This window comes from Vipera ursinii, assembly GCF_947247035.1.
Source record: "Vipera ursinii genome assembly, chromosome: 4".
Taxonomy (NCBI): domain Eukaryota; kingdom Metazoa; phylum Chordata; class Lepidosauria; order Squamata; family Viperidae; genus Vipera; species Vipera ursinii.
The window spans coordinates 24,477,584-24,504,867 of NC_139514.1; the positions used below are offsets into that span (position 1 = coordinate 24,477,584).

At 42.8% G+C, this 27,284-nt stretch overlaps 1 protein-coding gene across 1 annotated transcript; it reads left to right on the forward strand.

The window, feature by feature from the left end:
• Window positions 1-76: 76 nt before the first annotated feature.
• On the forward strand, window positions 77-18,922 carry KL (klotho; the record flags this gene model as incomplete). Its single annotated transcript, XM_083362433.1, has 5 exons — window positions 77-829; window positions 13,665-14,175; window positions 15,210-15,475; window positions 15,953-17,069; window positions 18,525-18,922. 5 exons carry the CDS (start codon window positions 77-79, stop codon window positions 18,920-18,922), a joined length of 3,045 nt encoding a protein of 1,014 aa, XP_083218559.1.
• Window positions 18,923-27,284: the final 8,362 nt, after the last annotated feature.

Consider the following 27,284-nt stretch of genomic DNA (forward strand, 5'->3'; position numbering starts at 1 on the left):
GGCGGGAGAGAAGGCGGCCGGCAGGCACCGTCTCTCCTCACCCGCATCTGCTCCTGGACGTCTCCCCGTCAGCGGCATGATTCCCGCCGCGACGTCGGGGCTGCCGTTCCTCGTCCTGGGAATCTTTCTCTTCCGCCCGCTAGCTGGAAAGCCAGGCCAGGGAGCGACCACTTGGTCTCGCTTCGCCCACCTGCCTTTCCCGGAGGACGCGCTCTTTCTCTACGACACGTTCCCTCGGGGCTTCCTTTGGGGGGCCGGGAGCTCGGCGTATCAGGCGGAAGGCGCCTGGAACCGGGACGGTAAAGGGCCTTCGGTGCTGGACACTTTTGCGCACCGTCACGCGGCGTCTTTTCGAAACCTCGCCGAGCGACCCTCCGGGGACACGGCCAGCAGCAGCTACGACCACGTCGAGCGCGACCTGGACGGCCTGAGCGCCTTGGCCGTCTCCCACTACCGCTTCTCGCTAGCCTGGGCGCGCCTCTTACCGAACGGCACGGCGCCCGCCAATTTTGCCGGCTTGCGCTACTACGCGCGCCTGCTCTCCGGCCTGCGGCAGCGTGGCATCGAGCCCGTGGTCACCCTCTACCACTGGGACCTGCCTCAGGCCCTGCAGGACCTTTACGGCGGCTGGGAGAACCCGGTTCTCATCGAGCTTTTCTTGGACTACGCCCAGTTCTGTTTCCAGCACTTTGGCCGCCACGTGCGCTACTGGCTCACCATGGACAGTCCTTATCTCGTGGCGTGGCATGGCTACGGCACGGGGAGGCTGGCCCCGGGTGTGCGAGGCGGGCGGGAGGTGGGCTACAAAGTGGCGCACAACCTCTTGAAGGTAAGGATGGAGGACAGAGAGAGGATCCTCAGCTTCTGTGGGCCTAATTCAGGGGTCGGCAACCTCGGCTCTTTTATGACTCGTGGACTTCAACTCCCAGAATTCCTGAGCCAGCTATGCTGGCTCAGGAATTCTGGGAGTTGAAGTCCACGAGTCATAAAAGAGCCGAGGTTGCCGACCCCTGGCCTAATTGCTGTTCTTTGCTAAACATTGTTTCATTGAGGCGCTTGTCCGAAGTAGCCGGCCAGATGCTTGACTTGTATCCAGGAGAATTGATGGTTGCCTTGAAAAATATTCGGACTCCTATATTTTCATCCAGTACCCACTTGTTACTCAGGTTGGCTGAGAGTTGTGAGGAGTTGAAGTCCAACAGTTATGGAGGGCACCGAGTTGAGGGAGATTGATCTTTTATCTTAGAGCAGGACTGTTCCAGTTAATATTCCATTCCTGTACCATTGTACGCAGAAGCAATTTCCAGTGTGCTTTGGTGGGGTTTTACTCCTAGCTAATATAGAGTTAAACTGTTAGACCTTGGCAGCAAATAAACAGTCTTGAGGCAGATTACACATTACATTATTGTAGTTTAATGTTTGTAGACTATGGCAACATTTCACAAGTTGCCCCAGCTGTAGATTTAAACTCAAATGCTAAGATTTGCAATAAATGAGCACTTGAATAAATTGCCATTTGACAGAATACTTCAAATGGGAATGAACAGATATATAACATAATAGGAAGAGACGCGGATATTGAAAACCTTGCTTTACCTGGAATAAATGCCTGGCTAATATGAATAGAAATGAGACACTTTCCTGGCATTTAACTCACTTGGTAGTGAAAATAGGTTGCAAGTTATCCTGCAGTAATCTAATAAGATTTTATTGGTACTCTTCACACACTTATCAGCAAGTAGCTATGTAACAGCTACAAAAAGCGTTATTGCTCACATTCTCTACACCAGTATTTCTTAATCTTGGCAGGTTTAAGATGCAAGATCTTCAACTCCCAGCTTCTTAAACTTGCAGAGGTCAGGAAACAGTTATCTGTACCTTTGGGTTCCCATGAACTCATTTGACATTCCTGGATTCCTGAAACAAAGATCAGAGAGTTGAATTTTAAAAAAGAAAGCATCAGACAAAAAATGTTTTCAGCACATACTGTAACTTACTAGGGGAAAATGCTTGAGTTTAGTGACAGTAGCTGGCTTGCTTAAGAGATATGTTTCATTGTAAATATAGCCCAAATAGATTCCACTGTGTTGAATGAAATTTATCCCATTAGCAACTAATGTTCTCAATCTCCAACCATTCAGTAATTATATCTGATTTTGCTTTTATGTTTTTATCTTAGTACAACATCTTAATTTAGCTAGTTAGTATTGTTGATCACTACTGTTTGCAACCTTCTAATCTATATGTTTATATAATGTTACAGTAGATACAGGTTTTATTTTAAAAGCTATATTTTTTAAAAAAGAATATGATGGAACAACAATCAATTTTTTGTCATTTCTTCTAGAAAGGTTTGAGGGAATGCTTTACATAAAACATGGCTTGAACATACCCACTTTTTTTGTAACCGCAGTACTATATTTTTTTTAAAAAAAGTAAGTGGAGCTAATATATTTAACATTAAAAGTCATTACAGTATTTAATTTTAATGGCTTACCTACAACTACCTAAAAAGGTCCTATCTTTGGTTTAATGAGTTTAGGAATGGGGATGCTGTGGCAAAGATAGGTGCATGCAATGTTCACAATATTAATACACTATTAAATTGATCAGGCACAGAGATAACTTATTTTATTTCTAAAAAAAGGAATTATTTCAGTAAATCCAACACCTTCACTTTTTGTTATCACTTCATCAATTTTATTTGCAAGGCCTTGGCATTCTGTATAATTTGGGGCCACATAATTCTTGTGAATTCTCCTATATGTACATGGGTTAGAATTTGTTTATTGCATCAGAGATTAGATTACTTACTCATCTTCTGTTTCATGTAGCTTTTCAACCATAAGGCTTGATTAATGTGCCCAATGAAATCAGTGAAATGAAACTGAGTTAAACAATGCCACATCTTGTCTTGTGCACTGAATAGTGACAAGTTCTTCACATAAATATATTAATAGCAATATTTGTCAGTTGAGAAACTTTTGAGGTTAAAAGCTTTAATTATCAAAGATCAATGTCAGGATGAACCCTTGGAAAAAATGAGGCACAATCCTGTGCAAAGTTGTTCAGATTTAAGGAGTGAACATAAGGAAGAGTTCAAGTATAGATTTTGCACAAAAAATGTTTCAACCAACGTAACAGCTTTAGTTAAAAAAAACCAGATAACAGGTAAAAAACTTTTGCTTAAAATTCTGATACAAATGCCTGTCAGTAAGAACTGGTTACACTAAACCAGGGTTTTTCAACCAGTGGTACGGGTACCACCTGTGGTACTTTGGCACCTGGCAGGTGATACGCGACCATCCTAGAAAAGTGGTAGCGGGGGAGGGGAATGAGCTGAAACGGTGGCAGCACTGCACAAGCCTGAGTGAGAGATGGCTGGAGCTGCAGGACTGTCAGGGCTCAGCGGAAGCACAAGGATCGGCGCTTCTTTGGGGCTGTCAGGGCTCAGTGGAAGCGCCAGGATCAGCACCAGGCTTCAGCTGGAGCTTGGTGCTGATCCTGGTGCTTCTGCTGAGCCCAGAAGAAGCGCCGATCAGTTGGAATGTACGGTCACAGTGTTCCAGGGTCATATGAAGTGACCAAAACCTGCTGCAACCACCTAGCAGACGGGGGGAATAAAAACCAACAGAAATGCTCACAACAATGAAAACCTCAGATAGGAAGAAGAGCGCTGCTGGGTGGGCAGGCAGGTGTCTTGCTCGGCTGTGGCTTGGGGGACACTTTTTTCAGTGGCATTGTAACTTCGAACAGTCACTAAGCAAACTTGTAAGTCGAGGACTAGCTGTACTTCATCACTTTTTTCCTTTTTTTTGGTGGTCATCAAGTTTTTGACATCTTGCTAGGTGACTGGTGATACTCGGATGTTGCCATATCCTAAAAGTGGTACAGTGGGTGAAAAGGTTGAAAAGTTCTGCACTAAACTCATAGCCTGGCTCTTTATAAGGCAGGCAAGCTTATCTCAAAATGAATGTGGGTACAAAGGAAGATTAATGTATGATGTCTAGCAAATTCCTGGGCAGTTGCTGAAAATCATCAAGCAAAAGTAAAAATAGCAAAAATGAGCAGGCACCAATAAGATGTACTCTGTTCAAGAAGACATAAAAATAGGTTCATACAAGGAACAATTCCTAACATACTAGTTATGTTTTCCATACTTAGTGTAGTCCTCGACTTATGACTATAATGGATCTGGGAACTTCTATCATAAGTCATGGTGATTGTAAGTCATGGCCCCTGTATGACTGGACTCAATTTTATGACTTTTTTGTGGCAATTGTTAAGTGAATACCATACTCAGTAAATGAATGCCTCAGTCATTAAACAAATCCATGTATTCTTATGGGTGTATTTTAGAAGAAACCAACCAAAAAAGTTGTAAATTGAGATAATGTGACTGTGGAACATTGCAACCACCCATAAAGGTCAGTCAGTTGCCTAGTGCCCAAAATCCAGTTAGGTGACTACAGGATGTGTGTACAGCTATTAAAACTCTGGAACCGGTCATACATAACTTTTGGCAGGTCTGTCATAATTTTGAATGGTCGCTAAGGGACCTGTCATTAAATGAAGACTACCTGTATATTTAGTTGGGTTCTCACACCAATAGAACAGAACTCAGTGCAACAGATTCCACCTCCTTTTGCGTATTCCTTAAATCTGGCAGAATTATGAGGAATCTCCTAAGAGGCATACACTAGAATGCTTTGGGAAGAGAAAGAGAAGTTCAACAATAAAGTCTCTTTGAGTAGATTCACCTCCCATTGATCTCAAGGATATATTTATGAGGCAACTGTTTTAACATTGCCTTCATCCAGGGTGCATTTTTGATTTCCCAGTCTAGCCTTGATCATTCTGTTTTTCTGTTTATGTCCCTTTTTATGTCCAATAGGAACATAATATACTGTATGTTCCTGTTGAACATATCTTTGATTCCCACTGCCTTTAAGACAAGAGTTGTTAAGAATACGGGAATTATCTTTTATTTTTTTGATTTTTGAAATATGAAGGTCTTGCTACAAGAGTTCCTTCTTGTGTCTCTTATTTTTTTTACTAATTTAATTTACTAATTTAATAACATTTATATACCGCCCTTCTCCCTGAGGACTCAGGGCGGTTCACAGGGCAGAATAAAATAGCAAATACAAACATTAAAAAAGATTAAACAATTGCCCTAGTTAAAAACAATAGAAATACAGTTCTAAAAACCCCAAGAAAAATTAAAAGACCAAAGATAAAACAACCCCAGCAATCCCCATCAGGCTAGGCCAGCTTGTACAAACAGAAATGTCTTGAGATCGCGACGAAAGGAGCGAAGATCGGGCGCCATCCGGAGCTCTACCGGTAGCTGATTCCACAGCTCCGGAGCGCCCACAGAGAAGGATCTCCCCCTGGGGGCCACCAATCGACATTCTCTGATCGGTGGCACCCTGAGGAGGCCCTCTCTGTGGGAACGCACAGGGCGCAGGGAGCTTGATGCCGGCAGCAGATGTTCCCTGAGGTACTCCGGCCCCATGCCATGGAGTGCTTTAAACACCGTTACCAGTACCTTGAATCTCACCCGGAAGACAACTGGCAACCAATGCAGCTCACGGAGCAGAGGTGTAACGTGGGAGTATCGGGAGACTCCCAACACCACTCTCGCGGCTGCATTCTGTACCAGTTGGAGCCTCCGGGTGGTCCTCAAGGGCAGCCCCATGTAGAGAGCGTTGCAGTAGTCCAGACGAGAGGACACGAGCGCATGAGTGACCGTGCATAGATCATCCCGGCTAAGATAGGGCCGCAACTGACGCACCAGGCGAACCTGCGCGAAGGCCCCCCTAGTCACAGCTCCTATATGGTCTTCCAAGGTGAGCCGTGAATCTAGGAGGACCCCCAAGTTGCGAGCCCTATCTACGGGGGGTAATAGTTCACCCCCCATAGCCAGAGGTGGAATGTCCGAATAAACCCGGGATGAAGGTATGCAAAGCCACTCAGTCTTGTCGGGGTTGAGTTGGAGTCTGTTCCTCCCCATCCAGACCCGAACCGCCTCCAGGCAACGGGACATCACGTTGAGGGCATCACTGGGGTGGTTTGGGGTCGAAAAGAAAAGTTGGGTATCATCAGCGTACTGATGATACCCAACTCCAAAGCCACGAATGATCTCACCCAGCGGCTTCATGTAGATGTTGAACAGGAGAGGCGAGAGGACCGACCCCTGAGGAACTCCACAAATGAGAGACCTCGCGGTCGACCTCTGCCCCCCTGCCAACACCGACTGCGAACGTCCCAAGAGATAGGAGGAGAACCACTGTAAAACTGTGCCTCCCACTCCCAATCCCCTGAGACGCCGCAGCAAGATACCATGGTCGATGGTATCGAAAGCCGCCGAGAGGTCTAATAGGACTAGAACAGAGGAATGCCCCCTGTCCCGAGCCCTCCAGAGATCATTCACCAGCGCGACCAATGCCGTCTCCGTGCTGTGCCCGGGCCTGAAACCCGATTGGTACGGGTCTAGATAATCCGCTTCATCCAGGACCAGAGGGAGCTGATGCGCCACCACACTCTCAACAACCTTCGCAAGAAAGCGAAGGTTGGAGACAGGACGAAAGTTGTTCAATACAGCCGGGTCCAGGGCAGGCTTCTTGAGGAGAGGCCTCACCACCGCCTCCTTCAAGACGGCGGGGAAGATACCCTCACTCAAAGAAGCCGATATAACTGCCTGGAACCAGCTGCGTGTCCTCTCCCGGGCTGCATAGACCAGCCAGGAAGGGCACGGGTCCAATAAACATGTGGTGGTGCTCAGCCTCCCCATGATCCTGTCCACTTCCTCCGGAGTCACAGAATCAAACTCCTCCCAGGTGATATCGACAAGACCACCCGTGTCCTGATCGTCAGACTCTGCCCAGTCAGAGTCCAGACCGGTCCGAATCCGAGCGATTTTGTCCGACAGATGTTGGTTAAACTCCTCGGCACGGCCCTGCAAGGGATCCTCCCTCACCTCCTGATTTAGGAGGGAGCGAGTCACCCTAAACAGGGCAGCCGGGCGATTATCTGCGGACGCAATAAGGGTGGCGAAGTGGTTAGACCTCGCCTCCCTAATTGCAGCGAGATAAGACCTAATATAGGCTCTTAGTCGCAATCGGTCGGGTTCGGATCGGCTGGACCTCCAACCGCTCTCTAGGCCCCGTCTCCGACGCTTCATCTCCCGGAGCTCCGCAGAGAACCATGGAGCTTGACGGGATCTGCACCGGGTCAGGGGCCGCAAGGGTACAACTCGGTCAAGGGCCTCAGTGGCCGTCCTTTCCCAGGCTTCCACTAAGGCCTCGGCCGAGCTGTGAGCAAGGGAGGCAGGTGGGGACCCCAGCGCCGCCTGGAACCTCTGGGGATCCATTAAGCGTCTGGGGCGGTACCATTTGAGTCGTTCCAGACACCCACGGCGGGGGGTGGCAAAACGGAAGACCAGCCGCAGGAGATGATGATCGGTCCATGACAGGGGCATAATAATTGGAGAGCCCCCACCAAGATCATCTAACCACCGTCCAGACAAGAAAACAAGGTCAAGGGTGTGGCCTCCTTCATGAGTCGGTCCCGAAATTACTTGCGTCAGGTCCATGGCCGTCATGGAAGCCATGAACTCCCGAGCCAACTCAGATGATCCTCCCAGCGATGGTAGGTTGAAGTCCCCCAAAACTATAAGTTTCGGGAACTCAACCACCAGCCCAGAGAGGACATCGAGCAGCTCAGGCAGGGCTGCTGCTGCGTGACTAGGCGAAAGGTACACCAGCAGCAAGCCCAACTGCGCACCAGGGCCGCATCTCAAAAAGAGAGACTCACACCCGACTATCTGGGGAACGGTGGCCTCCCGCGGACTCAAGGTCTCCCTCATAACAACAGCCACTCCCCCACCCCTACCCTGAGCCCGAGGCCGGTGCAGCACCCGGAAACCTGGTGGGCAAAGATCAACCAGAGGAACACCGCCCTCTGGGCCCAACCAGGTTTCCGTAATGCAAGCCAGGTCAGCCTGCTCACCCTCGACCAAGTCTCGGACGAGAGGGGCCTTGTTAACGACCGACCTGGCATTCAAATACACCAGCCGGAGCTCAGGAGGCTGCACATCCTCACTCCCGGGACCTCGGGGCGGAACCAGAGGGTCGGAGTGCCTCACCGCTTGTAAGCAGCGGAGAGGCCTTCCCTGAGACCGATACGGCCCTCTGTTCCTACACCTGCTGCCATTCCCTATCGTCGTGGGAATGGATAATCCCACGACTGGCCCTGGAGCCCCAGAAGCAGCCGACCCCCGCTCCTTCCCTCCGCGATCAGCCTCAGCACTAGCCTGAACAGAGGTAGTTGGACTGCCCCCCTCGTCCAAACAACCAAGAAAAGAACCCTCCCTCCTCCCTAACCCCCAAAAAATTTTTGACAAAAAACAAATCAAGGACCTCCTATTAGGTTTACGTCGGAGGCCCATAACCGTGCCCGGCCATCTCTCAGGATCCCAATAAATGGGACCTTCCTCGAGATTGTACTCGGCTGGAAAGGCGGGCCGCCTCCAGGAAGGGGGAGCACCCCTGAGGGCGAGCAAGTCCGTAGAGGAGTACCTAAAACAAGGCATAAGAGCAGTCCAGATATAGGCAGTCCATAGTCAGTTGATTTAAGGAGGAACCAAACAGAGAGCAAATAGATGTCCCGAGCCTCCACCCAGCCACTGCCACTCAGCTGGGTGCCACCCCAGGACAGGCCAACCACCGCCCTCTCACGACAGTTGGAGAGCCTATACCAGGGGGGAATAGTCCGAAACATCCATCCTGGGTACAGCATGTCCCCTAGAGCTCTCACCTCTAGGGGCAGCAGATGTAAGTTCAGGCCACCCTCTCACTGTGGCCAGTACCCAGGGAACTCTGAATCCTTTGGGGCCGATATGTGAATGGCAATAAGGAACAGTCCGAAGGCAGGGATGAGATAGTGTATTACATCATTTTGTCTATCACATGACTGTCAGATGTAAATAACCAGGAGAATTTGTTGAGGTCAAAGCACAGAAGAGTTTATTATTGCTACCTATACACAAGAATCTAGTCAATTAAGGATCAAAGCTAAATTGGCTCTAGAGAAAGGTCTCTTGTGGCAATTAAAAACTGATGACATATTTAACCCTACCTTCCAGCTCAGCCTGGTCTTCTCCTGCATATACATCCTGAATGTCAGTTTTTCAACTTGCCTCTCTGGTAAGTTTTTTCCTTCCCCACTCTCTCAGTTATTTTGTATATTCATAGTATTTTCTACTTTGTTTTCAGTAAATTGTGCCATTTTTTCTTAATCTACTATATTAGTTGTTATAACTTTCCCACATGATAATAAAATTTGCTGATACTTTTTATTAGAGATAGGTCAATACAATAATTACATTTATCGGTGACTGGAAACTACTTATTTTCTCTTTTTGCTGAAAAAAGAAAAAGAAAAATGAACTTCTGATTTATGGGTTTGAGGATTGGAAAGGGTAGCTTATGAAAAGAGTGAAATTGTGATATCACCTTGGAGAGAGAGGGTAACATTTAATGCATTTACCGTATATACTTGAGTATAAGCCTAATTTTTCAACCCACTTTTTGGGCTGAAAAATTCCACTTCGGCTTATACTCCAGTCAACAAAAAAACTTACCGAGGACTTGTGCGCGGCCGAGGCTTTGGTGCTTCCGGGATCGCGCGCACCTCTCCCAAGCCACCGCCGTCCGAGACCTGCCGAAGTTTGGGGAGGTTTGGGGAGGTGCGCGCGCACCTCCCCAAACCTCCCCAAACGTCGGCAGGTCTCCGTTCCTCCTGCCGACGTTTGGGGAGGTTTGGGCGCCTCCCCAAACCTCCCCAAACGTCGGCAGGTCTCCGTTCCTCCTGCCGACGTTTGGGGAGGTTTGGGCGCCTCCCCAAACCTCCCCAAACGTCGGCAGGTCTGCGCGGAGGAACGGAGACCTGGGGAGGTTTGGGGAGGTGCCCAAACCTCCCCAAACGTCGGCAGGAAGAACGGAGACCTGCCGACGTTTGGGGAGGTTTGGGGAGGCGCCCAAACCTCCCCAAACGTCGGCAGGTCTGCGCGGAGGAATGGAGACCTGCCGACGTTTGGGGAGGCGCCCAAACCTCCCCAAACGTCGGCAGGAGGAACGGAGACCTGCCGACGTTTGGGGAGGTTTGGGGAGGCGCCCAAACCTCCCCAAACGTCGGCAGGTCTGCGCGGAGAAACGGAGACCTGGGGAGGTTTGGGGAGGCGCCCAAACCTCCCCAAACGTCGGCAGGTCTGTGCGGAGGAACGGAGACCTGGGGAGGTTTGGGGAGGCGCCCAAACCTCCCCAAACGTCGGCAGGAGGAACGGAGACCTGCCGACGTTTGGGGAGGTTTGGGGAGGCGCCCAAACCTCCCCAAATGTCGGCAGGTCTGCGCGGAGGAACGGAGACCTGGGGAGGTTTGGGGAGGCGCCCAAACCTCCCCAAACGTCGGCAGGTCTGCGCGGAGGAACGCAGACCTGGGGAGGTTTGGGGAGGCGCCCAAACCTCCCCAAACGTCGGCAGGAGGAACGGAGACCTGCCGACGTTTGGGGAGGTGCCCAAACCTCCCCAAACGTCGGCAGGTCTGCGCGGAGGAACGGAGACCTGGGGAGGTTTGGGGAGGCGCCCAAACCTCCCCAAACGTCGGCAGGAAGAACGGAGACCTGCCGACGTTTGGGGAGGTTTGGGGAGGCGCCCAAACCTCCCCAAACGTCGGCAGGTCTGCGCGGAGGAACGGAGACCTGGGGAGGTTTGGGGAGGCGCCCAAACCTCCCCAAACGTCGGCAGGAGGAACGGAGACCTGCCGACGTTTGGGGAGGTGCCCAAACCTCCCCAAACGTCGGCAGGTCTGCGCGGAGGAACGGAGACCTGGGGAGGTTTGGGGAGGCGCCCAAACCTCCCCAAACGTCGGCAGGTCTGCGCGGAGGAACGGAGACCTGCCGACGTTTGGGGAGGTTTGGGGAGGCGCCCAAACCTCCCCAAACTTCGGCAGGTCTCCGTTCCTCCGCGCCCTGCCTGCCTGCTTCTTTCCGCAGCGGAAAGAAGCAGGCAGGCAGGGCGCGGAGGTCCGGAGACCTGCCGACGTTTGGGGAGGTTTGGGGAGGTGCGCGCGATCCTGGAAGCACCGAAGCCTCGGCCGCACGCAAGTCCTCGGTAAGCTCCGGGCGGTCACTTGCTTCGCGTCTCCTGAGGGAAGGGGGGGCGACTGGAGCGGGCGTGTTTCCTCGCCTGCTGGGCGCCGCGATTTGCCCGGGGAACGTGCGGGCCCCGAATGGCAGCGTGGAGCGATTAAGCGGACAGCCAGGGCTTCCCCGAGAGCCGCGGCCACACAGGGTATTCCTGTGTATTCAGGCTTGCAAAATGGCGGATCGAGCCTCTGCTGGCGGCAGAGGCTTGCAGAACGGCGGATCGGCTTATACTCGAGTCAATAACTTTTTCCAGTTTTTGGGGGTGAAATTGGGGGTCTCGGCTTATACTCGAGTCGGCTTATACTCAAGTATATACGGCACATCTACCGTCAAAAAGATTAGGACCTACTTCTTTATAATTCTTCCTTCCTTCTTGCCTGCCTGCCTTCCTCTTTTTCTTTTCTATTTCTTATTCACTTTCTTTTCTTTGTTTCTTTTCTAATATTTATATTGTTTTTATCTTGTTAAAAATTTCTTCAATAAAAATTATACCAAAATAATAATAATAACAAAAAAGGAAAATTGCTGATACTGATCGCAGGGTATAGTAGGAATATTTAAATCGCTATTTTTGGACACGTATATGGCTCTTTGGAATAGGAGAAGAACATTTATCCAAACCCTATTTAAATATGAGAACCATTTTGTTAAAGGCTAAGAAGCTTTTACTCTTATTTGACTGCTGGCCTTTCAATTATATTAAAGTTTTGTGATGACAAATCCAAAATACATAACTTTTCATACAATGCAAGTATAATGAACCTATATATACAACCTATAAATAATAGTGCTGTGGTTTGTGAAAAATTTAGCATGTTCTGTTATTGGTGGGATGAGGTATAAATTGTCATTATTATTAAATTCTGAACTTCCTTCATCAGGTCAATAGACATCAGTTATCCTTTTGTGTTTTCTCATGGATAAATTCTTCCTTTGCAGTTGAGAGACATACATGCCACATGATCCAGTTTGTGAGAACATCAATTTGCATTTAATTTTTCAAACACTTCATGGAAAGTAAAGGCAGCTAGTTAGATTTCATTCTTTGAACAGTATACTTAGTTTTTTTCTTACTGGCTAATATCACATGCAAACTCACTACTGAGTTTGTAGTGAAATTGATTACACTTCCTAATTTCTTGAAGAAGGCTGTAAATAGATAGTAAGAGAGATTAGAAAGATATCTAGTTCACATGCTAAGTCATGATTTTTGTTAACAGTAGTTTGCTGAAGGAGTCACAGCTGTTTGGGTACATAAATTATATTAAATCATAATTTATAAACCAGTAGCTGGTTTGTAAAAGCTTTATAAACTGCACATATTATAAACAAATTATGTCATGGTTTAACATTACTTTGAACCCTCTGTACATTAAAGAAATATGTAATGTATATGTTTTTTTGTTATTATTTTTGACTGATGTGGACAACTGTATAGGTTTAGAAGTAGTATGGAAACTAGAAGTATTTATTCCTTCGCCTCCTACTTTGGTCTTGATTAGATGTCCATGTGCCTGCTGTTTATCTTGCCAAATGTGATATATTTCAATAAATAATTTAGGATTAAGGTTACATGTATATGCTAGAAATCTGGATTAATTGGGGGGAGGGTGGAAAAGAGATAAAAAAATCTTCCTCGTACCTCAATGTACTTCAGGTTTCTACATTATCCTTCAGTTTACCCTCATGGGGTAAATAAATAACATCATGCAAAGTGCAGAAAATGTTAGAAGAAAAAGTATGAGTAAGAATATAAATATAAATAAGAATATGAATTGGAGTAAAAGCCATTTGGGCATAGTAATTGATTCTGATATTGAGTTAGGAACACTTTAATTGCAGGTGCCATTGTTTAATTATGATATGTTTGTTTTCAGGTGTCATTTACAGCTTTTGTCTGCATAGCTGTTTTTTTGTTTAAATTCTGTGTATAGACTAGGGGTAGGCAACCTCGGCTCTTTTATGACTCATGGACTTCAAGTCCCAGAATTCCTGAGCCAGCTGGCTCAGGAATTCTGGGTGTTGAAGTCCATGAGTCATAAAAGAGCTTAGGTTGCCTACCCCTGGTATAGACAGACTGCTGCCAAGTGATTTGTTATTTTTAATTTTGTTGATGGCTCTTACATCATTTCAAATGGGTGCTATGGTGTGAGGCCTTGCTTTGATCCTGTTACAGTTCAGTAGAGAGAGATGAAATATTTCAGGCTAACATTCAGAGTCCTGGTGAACTTTTCTGTTCATGTTAGCAGAATAGGGCTGGTATTTTCCTCCAATTCCCACCCAGCTTTTAAAGTCGTAGAACCCTATTCATTTTGCTGTGGTCACTTAGACATTGCCAGGGCCTCAATTGTTGTTTAGTCGCTAGTTAATTCCGTTGGACCATATAAATAAAATATAAGAATATTAACAGCTACAGAAATTTTGGTTCAATAGTGTATTTCTTTCTTTTCTATAGGCCCATGCCAAGGTGTGGCATCTTTATAATGACAATTTTCGTGCTGCTCAAAAAGGTCAAGTATCAATTGCTTTAAGTTCTCACTGGATAAAACCTCAAAACATGGCTGAAAAGAATATAAAAAGATGTCAGAAATCTCTTGACTTTGTGCTGGGCTGGTTTGCTAAGCCTATATTTATTGATGGAGACTATCCTCAGAGTATGAAACGTTACCTTTCCCTGACGTTACCAGAATTCACTGATGCAGAAAAGAACTTAGTCAGAGGGACAGCTGATTTCTTTGCTCTTTCTTTTGGAGCCACATTAAGTTTTCGTTTTGTGGATTCAGACATGCTGTTCCAGCAGCAGAAATCCCTGAACCTGAGGCAGCTACTTTACTGGATAAGCAGGGAATATAATCCGTCACAGATCTTCATTGTGGAAAATAGTTGGTTTGTTTCTGGAAGTATAAAGACAGATGACTCCAATTATATGTATTACCTTAAAAATTTCATCATGGACACATTAAAAGGTAAGGTTACTTTTGGCATTCTGGTCATGATATATTAAACCATTTATAATGTTTAAGAGAAGCATTTTTCTTATGTCAATTAAATAAATTCTTTTTGAATGTTAATAACCAAGTATTTCCATCCAACTATTGCACATCCAAGCCACTTTATCAGTTAAAAAAAATAGGCAGAGAGTTGTTGAAATGTACACACTGGTAGACATCCATGTACCAACTCTTGCCACACCAAATTCAGGGGTTTCTCTCCAAATTGTATTGCAATATGTCAGCGAAGACTCAATAAGACTCAGTATGCAGTTGTGCTTCAGTTATATATATCCCTATTTATACTTCTTTGAAAATGAACTAAAGTGTTGGTAAAAGCATCAGGAGGAAAAATTAATTATTATTTTCAAATAACAGGTAAACTACATCATTTTCCTGGGGAAAATTGAGTTTTCCTGGTGTCAGGTTATATTAATTTTACATAAAATGTTCTTATTTTTGTAAATAATTGCTAAATTGTGGTATGTTTATAATTCTAAATCCAATTAACACTTGTTTACTATTACAGTCTATATCTTGCAAACTTACAATAAAACAGACAAGACATACATGTGCACACTACTTTGTGTGTACTTTAGATATTATAGTAGGGGAATTGCAAGAAAAGAGTTTATCTTAAAAAAGGTAGGGAAACCATGTCTGCATCTCTGTTTCTACTGTCTTGAATCATTTCCATAGTAATAACTTACAGCATCTTCCTAGTATCATCCAGCCATTGTTGAAATGATATTATTGTGATAAAGCCTGCCCATATTTTGAATTCAATATTTCTTTTGTTGGTTTCTGCCAGCCCACCAAATTCGCTTCCATTCTGTTTTTTTTATTCTAGCGTATTTAATCCTCCAGCTGTTTTTGAACTGCAACTCCAAAATCTTCTGGAAGGCTCTATTAAGCCAAAGTATTTTCTGCAAAACAGATGTAACTGTTCAGAAGTGTACAGTGTTTAATACACAGGGAAATTAGTTCTGTATTTATTGTTTATTCTTCAGCTATCAGATATGATGGAGTTACGGTGATGGGATATACAGTTTGGTCCCTTATGGATGGCTTTGAATGGGCCGGAAAATACATTCGACGGGGCTTATTTTACGTTGATTTTCAAAGCCAGGATAAAAAAATGATAATGAAATCTTCAGGTTTGTTTTACCAAAAGCTGATTCAAGACAACGGTTTCCTCTCAACACCAGAAAGCCAACCTTTTAAAGGAACGTTCCCCTGTAATTTTGTTTGGGGGGTCACAGAAAACTTTCTTCAGGTAAGACAATTGAGAAACCAGATGAGATTTTCTAGTCTTTATTTAGTGTTATTAGATGATAGTTTTGTCTGATTCAATACAAGCATTTTATGATCATATCAATTTGATGGAATTCTCTGATAAAGCTCTTTGTAAGTAACACATGTCTATCTGTTTCACATGGGAAATATCTATACACATCAAGAGATCAACTACAAAATTTATTATCTTTCAGCTTTTGTTACTACTCTACATATTTGTATTTGTAAACCGCCCATATCACATAAGTGTGATGGCTGGTATAGAAATTTGATAAGCAAACAAATGGACAAAATTTTTTTCCCTTTAATAGGTAGTAGATCTGTTGGTAGAAATAGGAATAGACTCAGAGTTGGTCCTAAGTTAGCAAAAAAAGATCTACCATTTTCAGTTATCTTTGTGATAATATTGGTTGTTTTTTCTATTTGTGACATTTAATTCCTTTCTCTCTCTTTCTAGATAGATCCAACACGATCTCAGTTTCTAGACCCTAATATTTATATATGGGGAGTTCACCAAGCCAAGGATCTTGTTAAAATTAATGGAAGTGGTGTTCTGAAACGCAAGCCTCACTGTGTTGATTTTTCTCATGTCAGACTCCAAATTTCTTTACTTCAAAATATGCATATCACACACTTTCATTTTTCACTAGAGTGGTCTTTGATCCTTCCTCTAGGCAATCAGGCAAATATAAACCAAACACTTCTATTTTACTATCAGTGTTTTGTCAACGAACTCATCAGAGTTAATATCACTCCTGTAGTTGCTTTGTGGCAACCTAGGGCTAAGAATCAAGGGCTCCCTTTTTCACTGGCCAACAATGGAGGATGGGAGAGCCAACATACTGTGGAAGCTTTTGTTGAGTATGCTCAGTTCTGTTTTAAAAACTTTGGACATCATGTCAAATTTTGGATCACCATGAATGAACCCAATGCGAAGAACCTGACATATAAAGCTGCACATAATCTCTTGAAAGCTCATGCCAAAGCATGGCACTTGTATGATAAAAAATTCAGAAAGATTCAAAATGGTAAAATATCAATTGCCTTACATGCTGACTGGGTTGAGCCTGCCTGCCCCCTTTCAAAAAAGGATGAGGAAGCAGCCAGGCGAGCTTTGGAATTTGACATTGGCTGGCTGGCAGAGCCAATCTTTGGGTCTGGTGACTATCCAGAAGTGATGCGACAGTGGCTTTGCCAAAAAAATCATCAAGGTTTTTATAATTTTCATTTACCTTATTTCTCGGCAGAGGAAAGGAATCTGATATATGGCTCCTTTGATTTCTTTGCTCTGAGTCACTATACCACAACTCTAGTCGGTTCCGAAAAAGACATTCCCAAAAAGTATGATGACCTTCTTGATATCCAAACAGTAAAAGATTTAACTTGGCTGGAATCACCCAGCCAAATGTCAGTGGTGCCCTGGGGACTAAGGAAACTTCTCAATTGGATTAAACATAAATATGGCAATATCCCAATTTATATTTTATCTAGTGGAATCAATGATGAGCAGAATGAGTCTCATGACAAGTTAAGGATATATTACCTGGAGAATTATATTAACGAAGCCTTAAAAGGTAAGGATCTTATGGAAAAAACATTCATACTTTAATAACCATGTGTTTTGCTGCATTGGAACAATGTGTGTGTGAAAAATATACTAGCATTGGGGTTTCAGATTATAAAGTTAATATAACTAAGGGTGTACAGTGGCTTGAAGGCAAGGAATTCCAGGGCACATGGTAGCAAACAAAACATCTGCAAATCCTTAAACGAAACATGATTTCTAGGATCATATGCTTGGAATAAAATTTCGGTCTTCAGAACCAAAGAATAGCAAGGCCTACTGAAAATTTAGTTTTAACAAATACAAAGCAGGGTGAAAATATTTGTGTCTGAGAAAAAATAGATTTTTTTGCTGCAGTCTTTCCCTGAAAATAAGACCCAGTCTTATTTTTTCTTTTTCTTTCTCCTTCAAAAGAGGCACCAGGTAATACTTTTGGTGGGTGTGTTTTCCACTCACCTCGTGGCGGTGGCACTGACAGCCCTGCCCAGAAGGCCCACTTTCTCTGCAGCTGAAGGAGCAGCTTCATTCTGCAGCTAAGAATGGAGCTCCAGCCAGCATTTTGCAGTCAGAGGTCTCTGCAGCTGAGAACCAAGCTACGGATTGAATCCATTGCCCAGTTCTTGGCTACAGAGGCTGTCCAGAAAGGCCTCTGACTACAAAATGCAGGCTGGGGGATGCTGCAGAAGTATTGGGCTGGCAAGGAAAGGCAGGTATTTATTCATGGGAGGCCTGGAAAGCTCCACCCCCTGCCCTATCTTGATTTTTAGGCATGTACCTCAGCCCAAAACTAGGGCTTATTTTAGGGTAGGGCTTATATTAGGCTCACCCCCACCCCCCACCCCCCAAAAAATCAAGCTAGGTCTTATTTTCAGGGTAGGGCTTACTTTCAAGGAAACAAAGTATGAAACCATTGACTCTAAAAGTGTATGTTTTATCCATGCTGTTAGGCTTTAAGGGTTTTTTTTGCTACCTTTGCAATCTCTTGTGTACATTTTTACCTGTCTGTAAGTTTATACCACAATGTCATTTTAAAAATTGTATATTGTTTTATCTTCTGTTGTTGTGATTTAGTATCTCTTTTAATCTGTTGTTTTTAATGGCCAGGAAAGTTTTGTCAAATTATTTTTTCCTTTGCAAAGATAAAGTAAGAATAAAATAAGGATAGATAGGAAAGGCTGATGGTTTTCAGTGTTTGTTCCAAATAAGATGAGTTGTTTGAATGGGATTGTATTTTCATATTTTTATTTTGATCTGAAAGTAGGCATAGGAAATTTCACATTTGAAAATGAATTTAACAAAATTACATTTATATTGTTTCTATCATTTCTTCTGTACTGGTCATGACATTAAGTGGGTTACAAACTCAGTAGTCAAGAAATGTGTAATAATCTACAGGTAAGATTGCTGCTAAAATAAATACACCACTAATTTTTTGTTCTATTCTTTTCTCCATGTTTTTTTTTAGCCTACACCTTGGATGATGTTAACCTCCATGGCTATTTTGTCTATTCTTTCAGTGACAGAGGAGACTCCGGTTCATATGGCCTCTATCGTTATGTGATAAACAAGTATGAGGCAAAACCTTCGCTGATGTATTATAGGCAGATAATTGACAATAACATCTTGCCTGGCTCAGAAAGTCTAGATCAGCTCTGCTCCAAAGAGATTCTTCATTGTGCAGAATGTGAATCTTTGCAACCCAGAAATTTTTTATTGGTGTTTATATTATTCATACTCTTCGCTTTCATTGTTATTATATTTCTGATGGCTTACTACTCCAAGAAGATTGAGAGACAACCCAAATACCCTTATCCAGTTCTTTGCCGCCTTTCACCTGTGTTACTGGGAGAAGTCTGGAAATAATTATGCAGTAGTCTGTGATTACTGTTGCACTGTGTAGGTCACCTAATGCTGTGATTTCTAAGCCCATAGATGTATCACATCCATGGAGTTTGTATGATTCCTCTTGGGATTTGGTGTTGGCATTTTTTACTTTTAGTTCCCTAATATTAATTTCATCTCTCTTCACCAGTAGTGGCCTTGATTCATCAAGGGAGATGGAGGAGCAGAACATTGCCTTTTCTTGCATAATTAGAGATCCTCATGTCATTGTTCATCTGTACAATGCTGATGGAGATCTCTGAGCAGATTGAATCTGTCTCTTGGTGAGGATGGGATTTGAAATGAATAACTTGTACAAATGCTGAGAGGACTGCTTGTTCAGTATGCTGTTAGTGGTCCCTTCTTTCAGTACTCTCCTTTCTAGTCCCCTCTTTTTGCTGTTTCATACTCCAAAACTTGATTCACCTTCTTTGTGCATGAATATGGCTAGTTTTTTAAATCAGCTAATTTTAGCTCCCGTTCTAGGAACTAGGATTTTATTTCCTAGCTCTCCTATTGTTTCCTGATTATGTATCTCTTTAGTCACCATGAGAGCCTCCCTCCCTTTTTTAGCTGGAGGTTTAAAATTAGATTGATGAAGCTACTAATTTAGATAAGTCATATTTTTAATAATAAACCCTTGGCTATTTAATTCTCAGGATAAAATCAACACCTTATAAAGTCTTAGATTTTAAGAGCTCAGGGATAGTGCCTCTGATTTTTAGGCAGAAGGCCGCATATTCAGTCCATGCACTGTTCATACAGTGTTTGGTCTAAAAGGCTCAATTATCAGTAAATGTTAAGTCAATAGCTATATTCTGGCTGATTCTTAAAATTGAAAATCAACCTAAAAAGAAAATCCAGCATATAAGTAAGAATTCTAAAGGCAAGAAAACCTATAAAAGAGAATATTATATGGTCAAATACGAATGTCTGAAGTATGGGATTTCGGTAGTATTTTTAGTTAATTTATTTGTGTAAAAAGAGGCAGCCAAGGTAATTCTACAGCTTGCCCTCTTTTTAGTTGCTGATGTTCCTCACACTAGTGGAAGAATCTGTTTCATTGGATCTTATATAGGAAAGCTGTAAATAGGGCCAGAGTAAATAGGACAATTGGTAAGCTGTAAAAACAATATTAGTCAGACAGTAACTGCAAGATTGGATAGTTTCAGGTAAAAAAATGGAAGTCAGGCCCTGATCATTCTCTTGAAATGAGCATAGTCAGAAAGGAAGAAAATGGAACTAGCAACCAACAAATTTAAATCACTCCTAGCTTTTATGTTTTTAAAGTTTATTTTTTTCTATTAGGATTTGGTGCTATGTTTACTCTCGTTTGCACTCACTCTGTGGAGATAGGTGGTACATAGGTCGATAGACAAACAGATATAGGTAAATAGATGATAGAGATGGATAGATAGAGATGATAGCATGTGCTCATCCAATCTTTCTCAAATTGGCACCTGCTAATTTACTGCGACTTCCAAGATTCTCAACTTGGGTTGGTGAAATTGCTGTATCCTAATTGCAGACTGCAATAATAAACAATTTTACAATAATTTGCCCAAATATACACGCATATGATTGTTACAAGTGCTCATAATACTTTTGTGTTTTCTGTTTTCTTAAAAGAACACTTTAGGTTTTTTCTGCCCCCACCCCCACCCAGTTTTTGCTGCTATTGACTTCTTTTTCCCCTTTTTTTAAATCTGTCCAATTCTCAGAGACTGTCAGGCAGTTTTCCTGACAAGGTTTTTCAGAATTCTTTTGCAATTGCCTCTTTCCTAGGGCTCAGTCTTAAGGTGGAGAGAATGATTGGCCTAGGATCACTTACCTGGTTTTGTGCCTAAAGCAGGACTAGAACTCATAGTGTCTCATTTTCTAACCTGATGCCTTAACAATTATTTTTAAAAAATAGGTTTTGCCAGTTTTGAACATTCTCCGTATCAGATACTTCAAATAATCCGATTAAATGCACTTTCTTTTTATATGTGACAAAAATTCAGAAAGTAGGAATAATCTATGTCAGTGGTGGCGAACCTATGGCACGCGTGCCAAAGGCGGCACTTGGAGCCGTCTCTGTTGGCACACGCGCCACCGCCGCTGCCAGCAGCAGGTCTATCAGACCGCCACCCAGAGCAGGAGCCCAGCACAAAGGAGGTGAAGCGGCCAACTAGTAAGGTCGAGTAGAGGTGGCAGAGCAGAGGTCAACAACCATTGTTGATTGGTGGACTGGAAGAAAAGGGAGGGGGAAGCCTTTTAGATGCATGCATGCACACGCAGGGCCACGAGCACACACATGCTGCAAATGGGGCAGGGCTAGTGCCTGCGTGATACAAGCCCTGGCCCATTTTTGTGTGGTACAGCGTCTTGTATCTGCACTGTGCAGCGCAGTGGCAGCCGTTTTTGTGCCTTGCGGCACAGTGGCCCATTTTTGCGCCCCGGGTTTTGCGTGCCAGAGGCAGCACTCAGAGGTGCCTCCCTGACCCCCTGAGGGCACCAGAATGCTGATGCTGCCTTGGCACTTTGTGATAAATAAGTGGGCTTGGGGTTGCGGTTTGGGCACTTGGTCTCTAAAAGGTTTGCCACCACTGATCTATGTGATGAAGGATTTAACAAAGAAGCAGTGATAAGACCATTTTTTGCCTCTTGGATGGCATAATACATTTTCCATATTTCATTGCACTTGGGGAATCTAAAATGTGGCTATTGTAGTTTGTGAGCAAATTGTATACAGTATGTTTTCTTAATGCAATATATTTAGCTATTTTTAAAGAAGGTAAATAATACTTGGGCCCCATCATCCAGTATTTAATCTATATTGTGTAACTGGGATAAATATGGAGAAACTCTTTTACTTATATAACATATATCCTTTTCATTCCTGACCAAAGCAGCATGCACTAGTTCACAATACAAATACAAAACAATAATAAATAGAAATATTACACATATAATCTAAAACCCCACTATAACTTCCAAAAGTAATAATTGTACACAGTCAATTAAAAAGCACAAATCCAATGCTAAAATAGAATACAATAGAATCTTAACATAACTCCTCTCAATATTGCGTATGCAAGGCAGAAGAGTTTGGATATAATACTGTTTTTTCTCTTAAATCAGGAGTAGTGATCCAGTCTATTGAAAAACTGCACCCAATAATAATAGCAAGTGGAAAACAACATATTATATAAAATGTATTATGATTACAGTGTAAATGTTAATTTGTGTATATGTAAATTACTCCAGTAATTGAGGAGAGGGAATGGCCCATTGGTTTTGTTTTGCTTGATTAGAACTTGCTTTGATTATGCTGCTAAAATCTTTATGTAGTTTGAATTGAAGTGTGGAGAATTGGTTAGCTTTATTTGTATTTAGAATTCTTTTTCCAGTGCTAAAATTGCCCCAGATGGATTTTAACCTATGTAAACAATGTTCATCAGTCCTTGCTGTGATTAAAAAAAGTTTGAAAGCTTCAATTTTAAATTATACTTTGGTAGGTAGAAAAAGGTTAATTACTGGGAAAACAAGGACATCTGAGCTGTGAAGCTTATTGCCTGGGTTCATAAATGCATTTTTCCCCCAATTGTAAATTGCACACTATTTCTCTCCCCCCCAATTATTTATTTAGCAACTGTGAATTTTACACCTCGCTGTGAATGTATCTTGTACAAATAGTGTCAATGGATAGGAAATGCAAAAGATACTCATTTTAAAGCTTAATGGCTTTTTATAAAAAAAACTAAGTGTAAAGTCATAATCTGAATAGTTTTACAATCACCATCCATTGTTGTTGACTCTGCTTTGAAAATCCTACTTCATTCATGTCCTTTTTAATTGTGCTAATAATGTCAAGTGCCAGGAAAATCAGGAGATTCAGGCAGTTCAAATGAGTATAAATATTGCAAGCAGAAGACTAAACTACTAACGGTCGAGGGAAATTTGCAGGAGTTAAGGAGAGAAAGAAATTCAAGGTGGGCTGGACTTAGATCTCTTGTGAGCATGCAGGGTTTCATGCTGATGATGTATTTGACCCCCTACCTCACCCTCAGCTTGGTTATTTTCTACAAATAGTCTGTACATTATTTCTACTTTCCAAAAACCTATAAATGTGATATGACTGTGCAGCTTAGCAAATTCCGGTTATGTTTGCCTTATTGTATTTTATGGAATGAATGGTAGCAGAGGATATATTTGCAAAGATATTTGTCTTTTTTATCTAATAAATTGAATTACAGTACTTTATTGCAGTACCATATCTTTTTTAAAACAATTTGCTTATTTATTATTTTTGATTCAGCTTGTTTAATTTAAAATATTTGGGAATTGATTGTCTTATATGAAGAATTTTAAAGGCTAGGACTAGGTGAAGTGCTTCCTGATCTGAATTTTAATGTTTGAAAGTCCTAATCAGTTTGATCCTGCATCCTCTTCAATTTCTCTGGAAGGCTAGACATATAGCAAAGCCCCTTAAAAGATGGGAAATTATGGGAAATTTCATAAAGGTTACAGGTTCTCTTCAAATATACTGTATATTCTGAAATATTTCAGTTGGCCAGGAAGATTAAGATAAATTTTAGATAGCAGTTTGGATTTGAGCAATACATAAATCTATAGCTCAGTTTATAATCCTGAAGTTCCCTAAAAAGGCCTCCCTGAACTGGATCCCAGAAGATTTAATACTGTGGCCCAGGTTACCTCTAATCTGAATGGGGGATTTTCTGCTTTATATTGGCAAAAAATGAGAATAAATGAGAGTGTTTTTCTGTGGGCAAATAATAAATACAGATCTCAGTTTTCAAAGTAAAGCTAGAGTTGATGACAAAGAGATAAAGTACTTTACATATTCTGCCCTGCCAATATACCAATATTGTGGTTGGGTGAAATCAAGTTGTTTCTAGGAAGAAAATGGCACTCTTAAGAGATAAAAATGAGTACATTCATAAGGTATTTGGGCATACATTAGCTGGTTAGGACATTTTATCATAAACTTCCTGTGACTGCCTTGTGTTGTTTTCCAGCAAAAAATCCCTCCATAACGTTGCTGTGGGAGGGAGGGAGTAAAAAAAAATCAAAATAGCCACAAGTGTGTGATCAAAGCAATGCCCTTTTTGCATGTACGGTATTGCAATGCATGTTTATGGTATGTACAGTTTATGGCTGCATCCTAGACCAGGGCTTTTCAACCTTTTCACCAATTGTACCGCTTTTAGGATATGGCAATATTCGAGCACCACCTAGCAAGGTGTCAAAAACTTGATGGCCAAAAAAACCACCCCTCTTCAAAGTTGCAATGGCACAGAAATGACTTATGACCATTTTTCACACTTATGTCCATTGTAGCATGCCCAGGGTCATGTGATTTATATTTGGATGCTTGGCAACTGATTCATATTTATGATGGTCACAGTGTCCCAGGGTCATGTGATCCCCTTTTGCAACCTTTTGTCAAGCAAAGTCAGTGGCAGGGCTGCTGGTGGCCAAGTGCTGACTTCCTTCCCTCCTTCCCTCTTTCTCATGCCCAATTCCTTCTGAAGGAAGAATTTCAACCCCCCCTATTTTCTCTCTTCCTTTTATAGCCTCTCCTGTCTCCGCCCCCTCCTCCTCCTTTCTCATGGGGAGGGTGAGCCAGAAGTGAGCCTGGGGTCTTTGCCTCGGCCCAGCCACTCTGCAGCTCTGGAGGACTCTCTCACAGTAACTCCTTGCCTCCGCTGGCTCTTTCCCTCACCCACTACACTGGGCTAGGCAGGGCTGCGTACCACCTGCCACGTGTTAATGTACCACAAGTGGTACGTGTACCACCGGTTGAAAAGCCCTGTCCTAGACTGCAGAAGTTTATTATTTGCTTGAGCAGCTGTTATGAACACAATAGAACAATTTACAAGTGAGCCTTATTGTTGGGAAATTGTGATGCGAAAAGGAAATATAAATATACCTTTGCTTTTGAGAAGACAGTATAAGCTAATGATTAAAAAGGATGGAGGAAAAGGTGAGGGATTGTTTTTTCAGAAGCTTTTTCAGAGTTTCAAATGTACACAATTCATATGCTTGCTATTTTTTAAAATGCCTATCCATTAACTGCATGTCTTGTTCGGTTGGATTTGTATGAAAATTCTCTCTTTGTTTCTCAGTGACTGAACTTTGAGTTAAGCATATTCTCTGCTGTTGGAAAAGGTCTTGGCATAATTTGAGTGACAGTTTCTGCTACATCAGGGAAAAGTAAAAGAAGCAAAAATGGCAGAAACCTCTGGTGGGTTACACAAAACACATGAAGTAATGTTTCTGTTTATGCAATATGGGCAGCTAAGAAAGTTCAGTTCCAGTTGAATTATTAGCACATGTGTTGGTAAGTTTGTCTGTCTGTCTCTCTCTCTCTCTCTCTCTCTCTCTCTCTCTCTCTCTCTCTCTCTCTCTCTCTCTCTCTCTCAAAAAAAAAAATCATTTGCTTACCTGTTTTGCCATAAGGGTCTTTGGTTTTTATGTTTGATCATTTTTTCTACATCTATTTTTCTTTTGCTTGCTTGGTAGATATTAGGAGCTAAACAACAGCCCACATCACATTATACCATTGTAGAGGTTTGCCTCCCACTGTTATTTCATTATATCTTAAGCAAAAGAATTTTGCAGTGAATCTTGGACTAGGGATGACATGATAGCAGTGTTCCAATATCTCAGGGGCTGCCACAAAGAAGAGGGTGTCAAGCTATTCTCCAAAGCACCTAAAGGCAGGACAAGAAGCAATGGATGGAAACTAATCAAAGAGAGAAGCAACCTAGAAGTAAGGAGAGATTTCCTGACAGAACAATTAATCAGTGAAACAACCTGCCTCCAGAAGTTGTGAATGCTCCAGCACTGGAAGTTTTTAAGAGATTGGACAGCCATTTGTCTGAAATGGTATAGGGTTTCCTGCCTGAGCAGGGGGTTGGACTAGAAGACCTCCAAGGTCCCTTCCAAATTATTATTATTATTATTATTATTATTATTATTATTATTATTATTATTATTATTATTATTATTATTCGCACAATCAGCCAGATGTTCAGACTGGATTTGACATTTTTGTCTACCTATTGAGTCCTTACCAAGGACCTGGGATAGGCAGATGTGGATGTTTGATGGTATTACAGATAACATCGCAGGATGGAAGCAGTTCCTAGTAAGGCTACCTTTTGCAATTGTCAATGCCAATGGTGTTCAAATGGTGCTCCAGTTGTTTTGGGATTGCACCTAAGACACTTATTACTATTAGTACTACCCTTGCTCGCCTTTGCCACAGTCATTCTATTTCTATTTGTAGATCTTTTTTATTTTGTTATCTTTTCCAGTTCTTTCTTGTCTATTCTGCTGTCTCCAGGTACTGCCACATTCACTATCCAGATGACAACATCATCATCATCATCATCATCATCATCATCATCATCATAATAATAATAATACTCACTGATGCCACCAGCTGCAGCTGTCTAACAGCTGACTGGTGTACCAGGTGATTCCATTGTGACCCACAATAAATTTTAATATATTAATGTGACCTCTACAAATTGGCCGGGCCTGATCTACATTTAGACTAGGAGGCTGTACTTACTTTTTGAAATGTCTGCAGTGATTAAGAGTTTTTCATTTTCATTTAACTTTAAAAACATGGCTTTTGCATTGGACAAAAACTGATTCATGTTAGTGGTGCTTTCTGCAATGATTGCATAAACAGACAATCATTATGGATTAAATAAGTCAATCCAGGAAGTAGGTAATAAAGAAATAATCATTTATGCCAAGATTTTGGTACTTCTGTTAAGCATGCAGGGAGCATATGCAGTTCACAGAGTTGTTCTAGTAGCACACAAAACTCCCTGTGCCACTGCATTCTGTACCAGGTGGACCTTCTGGATACTCTTCAGGGATAGCCCCATATAGAGTGCATTGCAATAGTCCAATATAAAGGTGACTAGGACATGAATGACTGAGCAGGGCCTGCCAATCCAGAAATGGGCACAATTGGTGCACAAGAAGCAGCTGTGCAAAGGCCCTCCTAACCACAGCTACCATCTGCTCATTAAGCAGGAGTCATGAGGCTACAAGGACGCCTATTGTGGATTGGATCTGTTTAGGATAATGCAAACCTTCCACTACTAAAGATGGCATAGTCGCGGAACCAATAGGCTCCCACATCCAAAGCAACTCAGTCTTGCTAGGGTTCAGCTGAAGCCTGTTGTCCCCATCCAAATATTCATTCTCCAGACACTGGCAAAAAACGTTTATCGCTTAATGTGCTAGGAGTGTAGATATATAAAAGGATACCTTATATAATGATACCTCACCCTATGGTGAAGACAAAGCAGCAAAA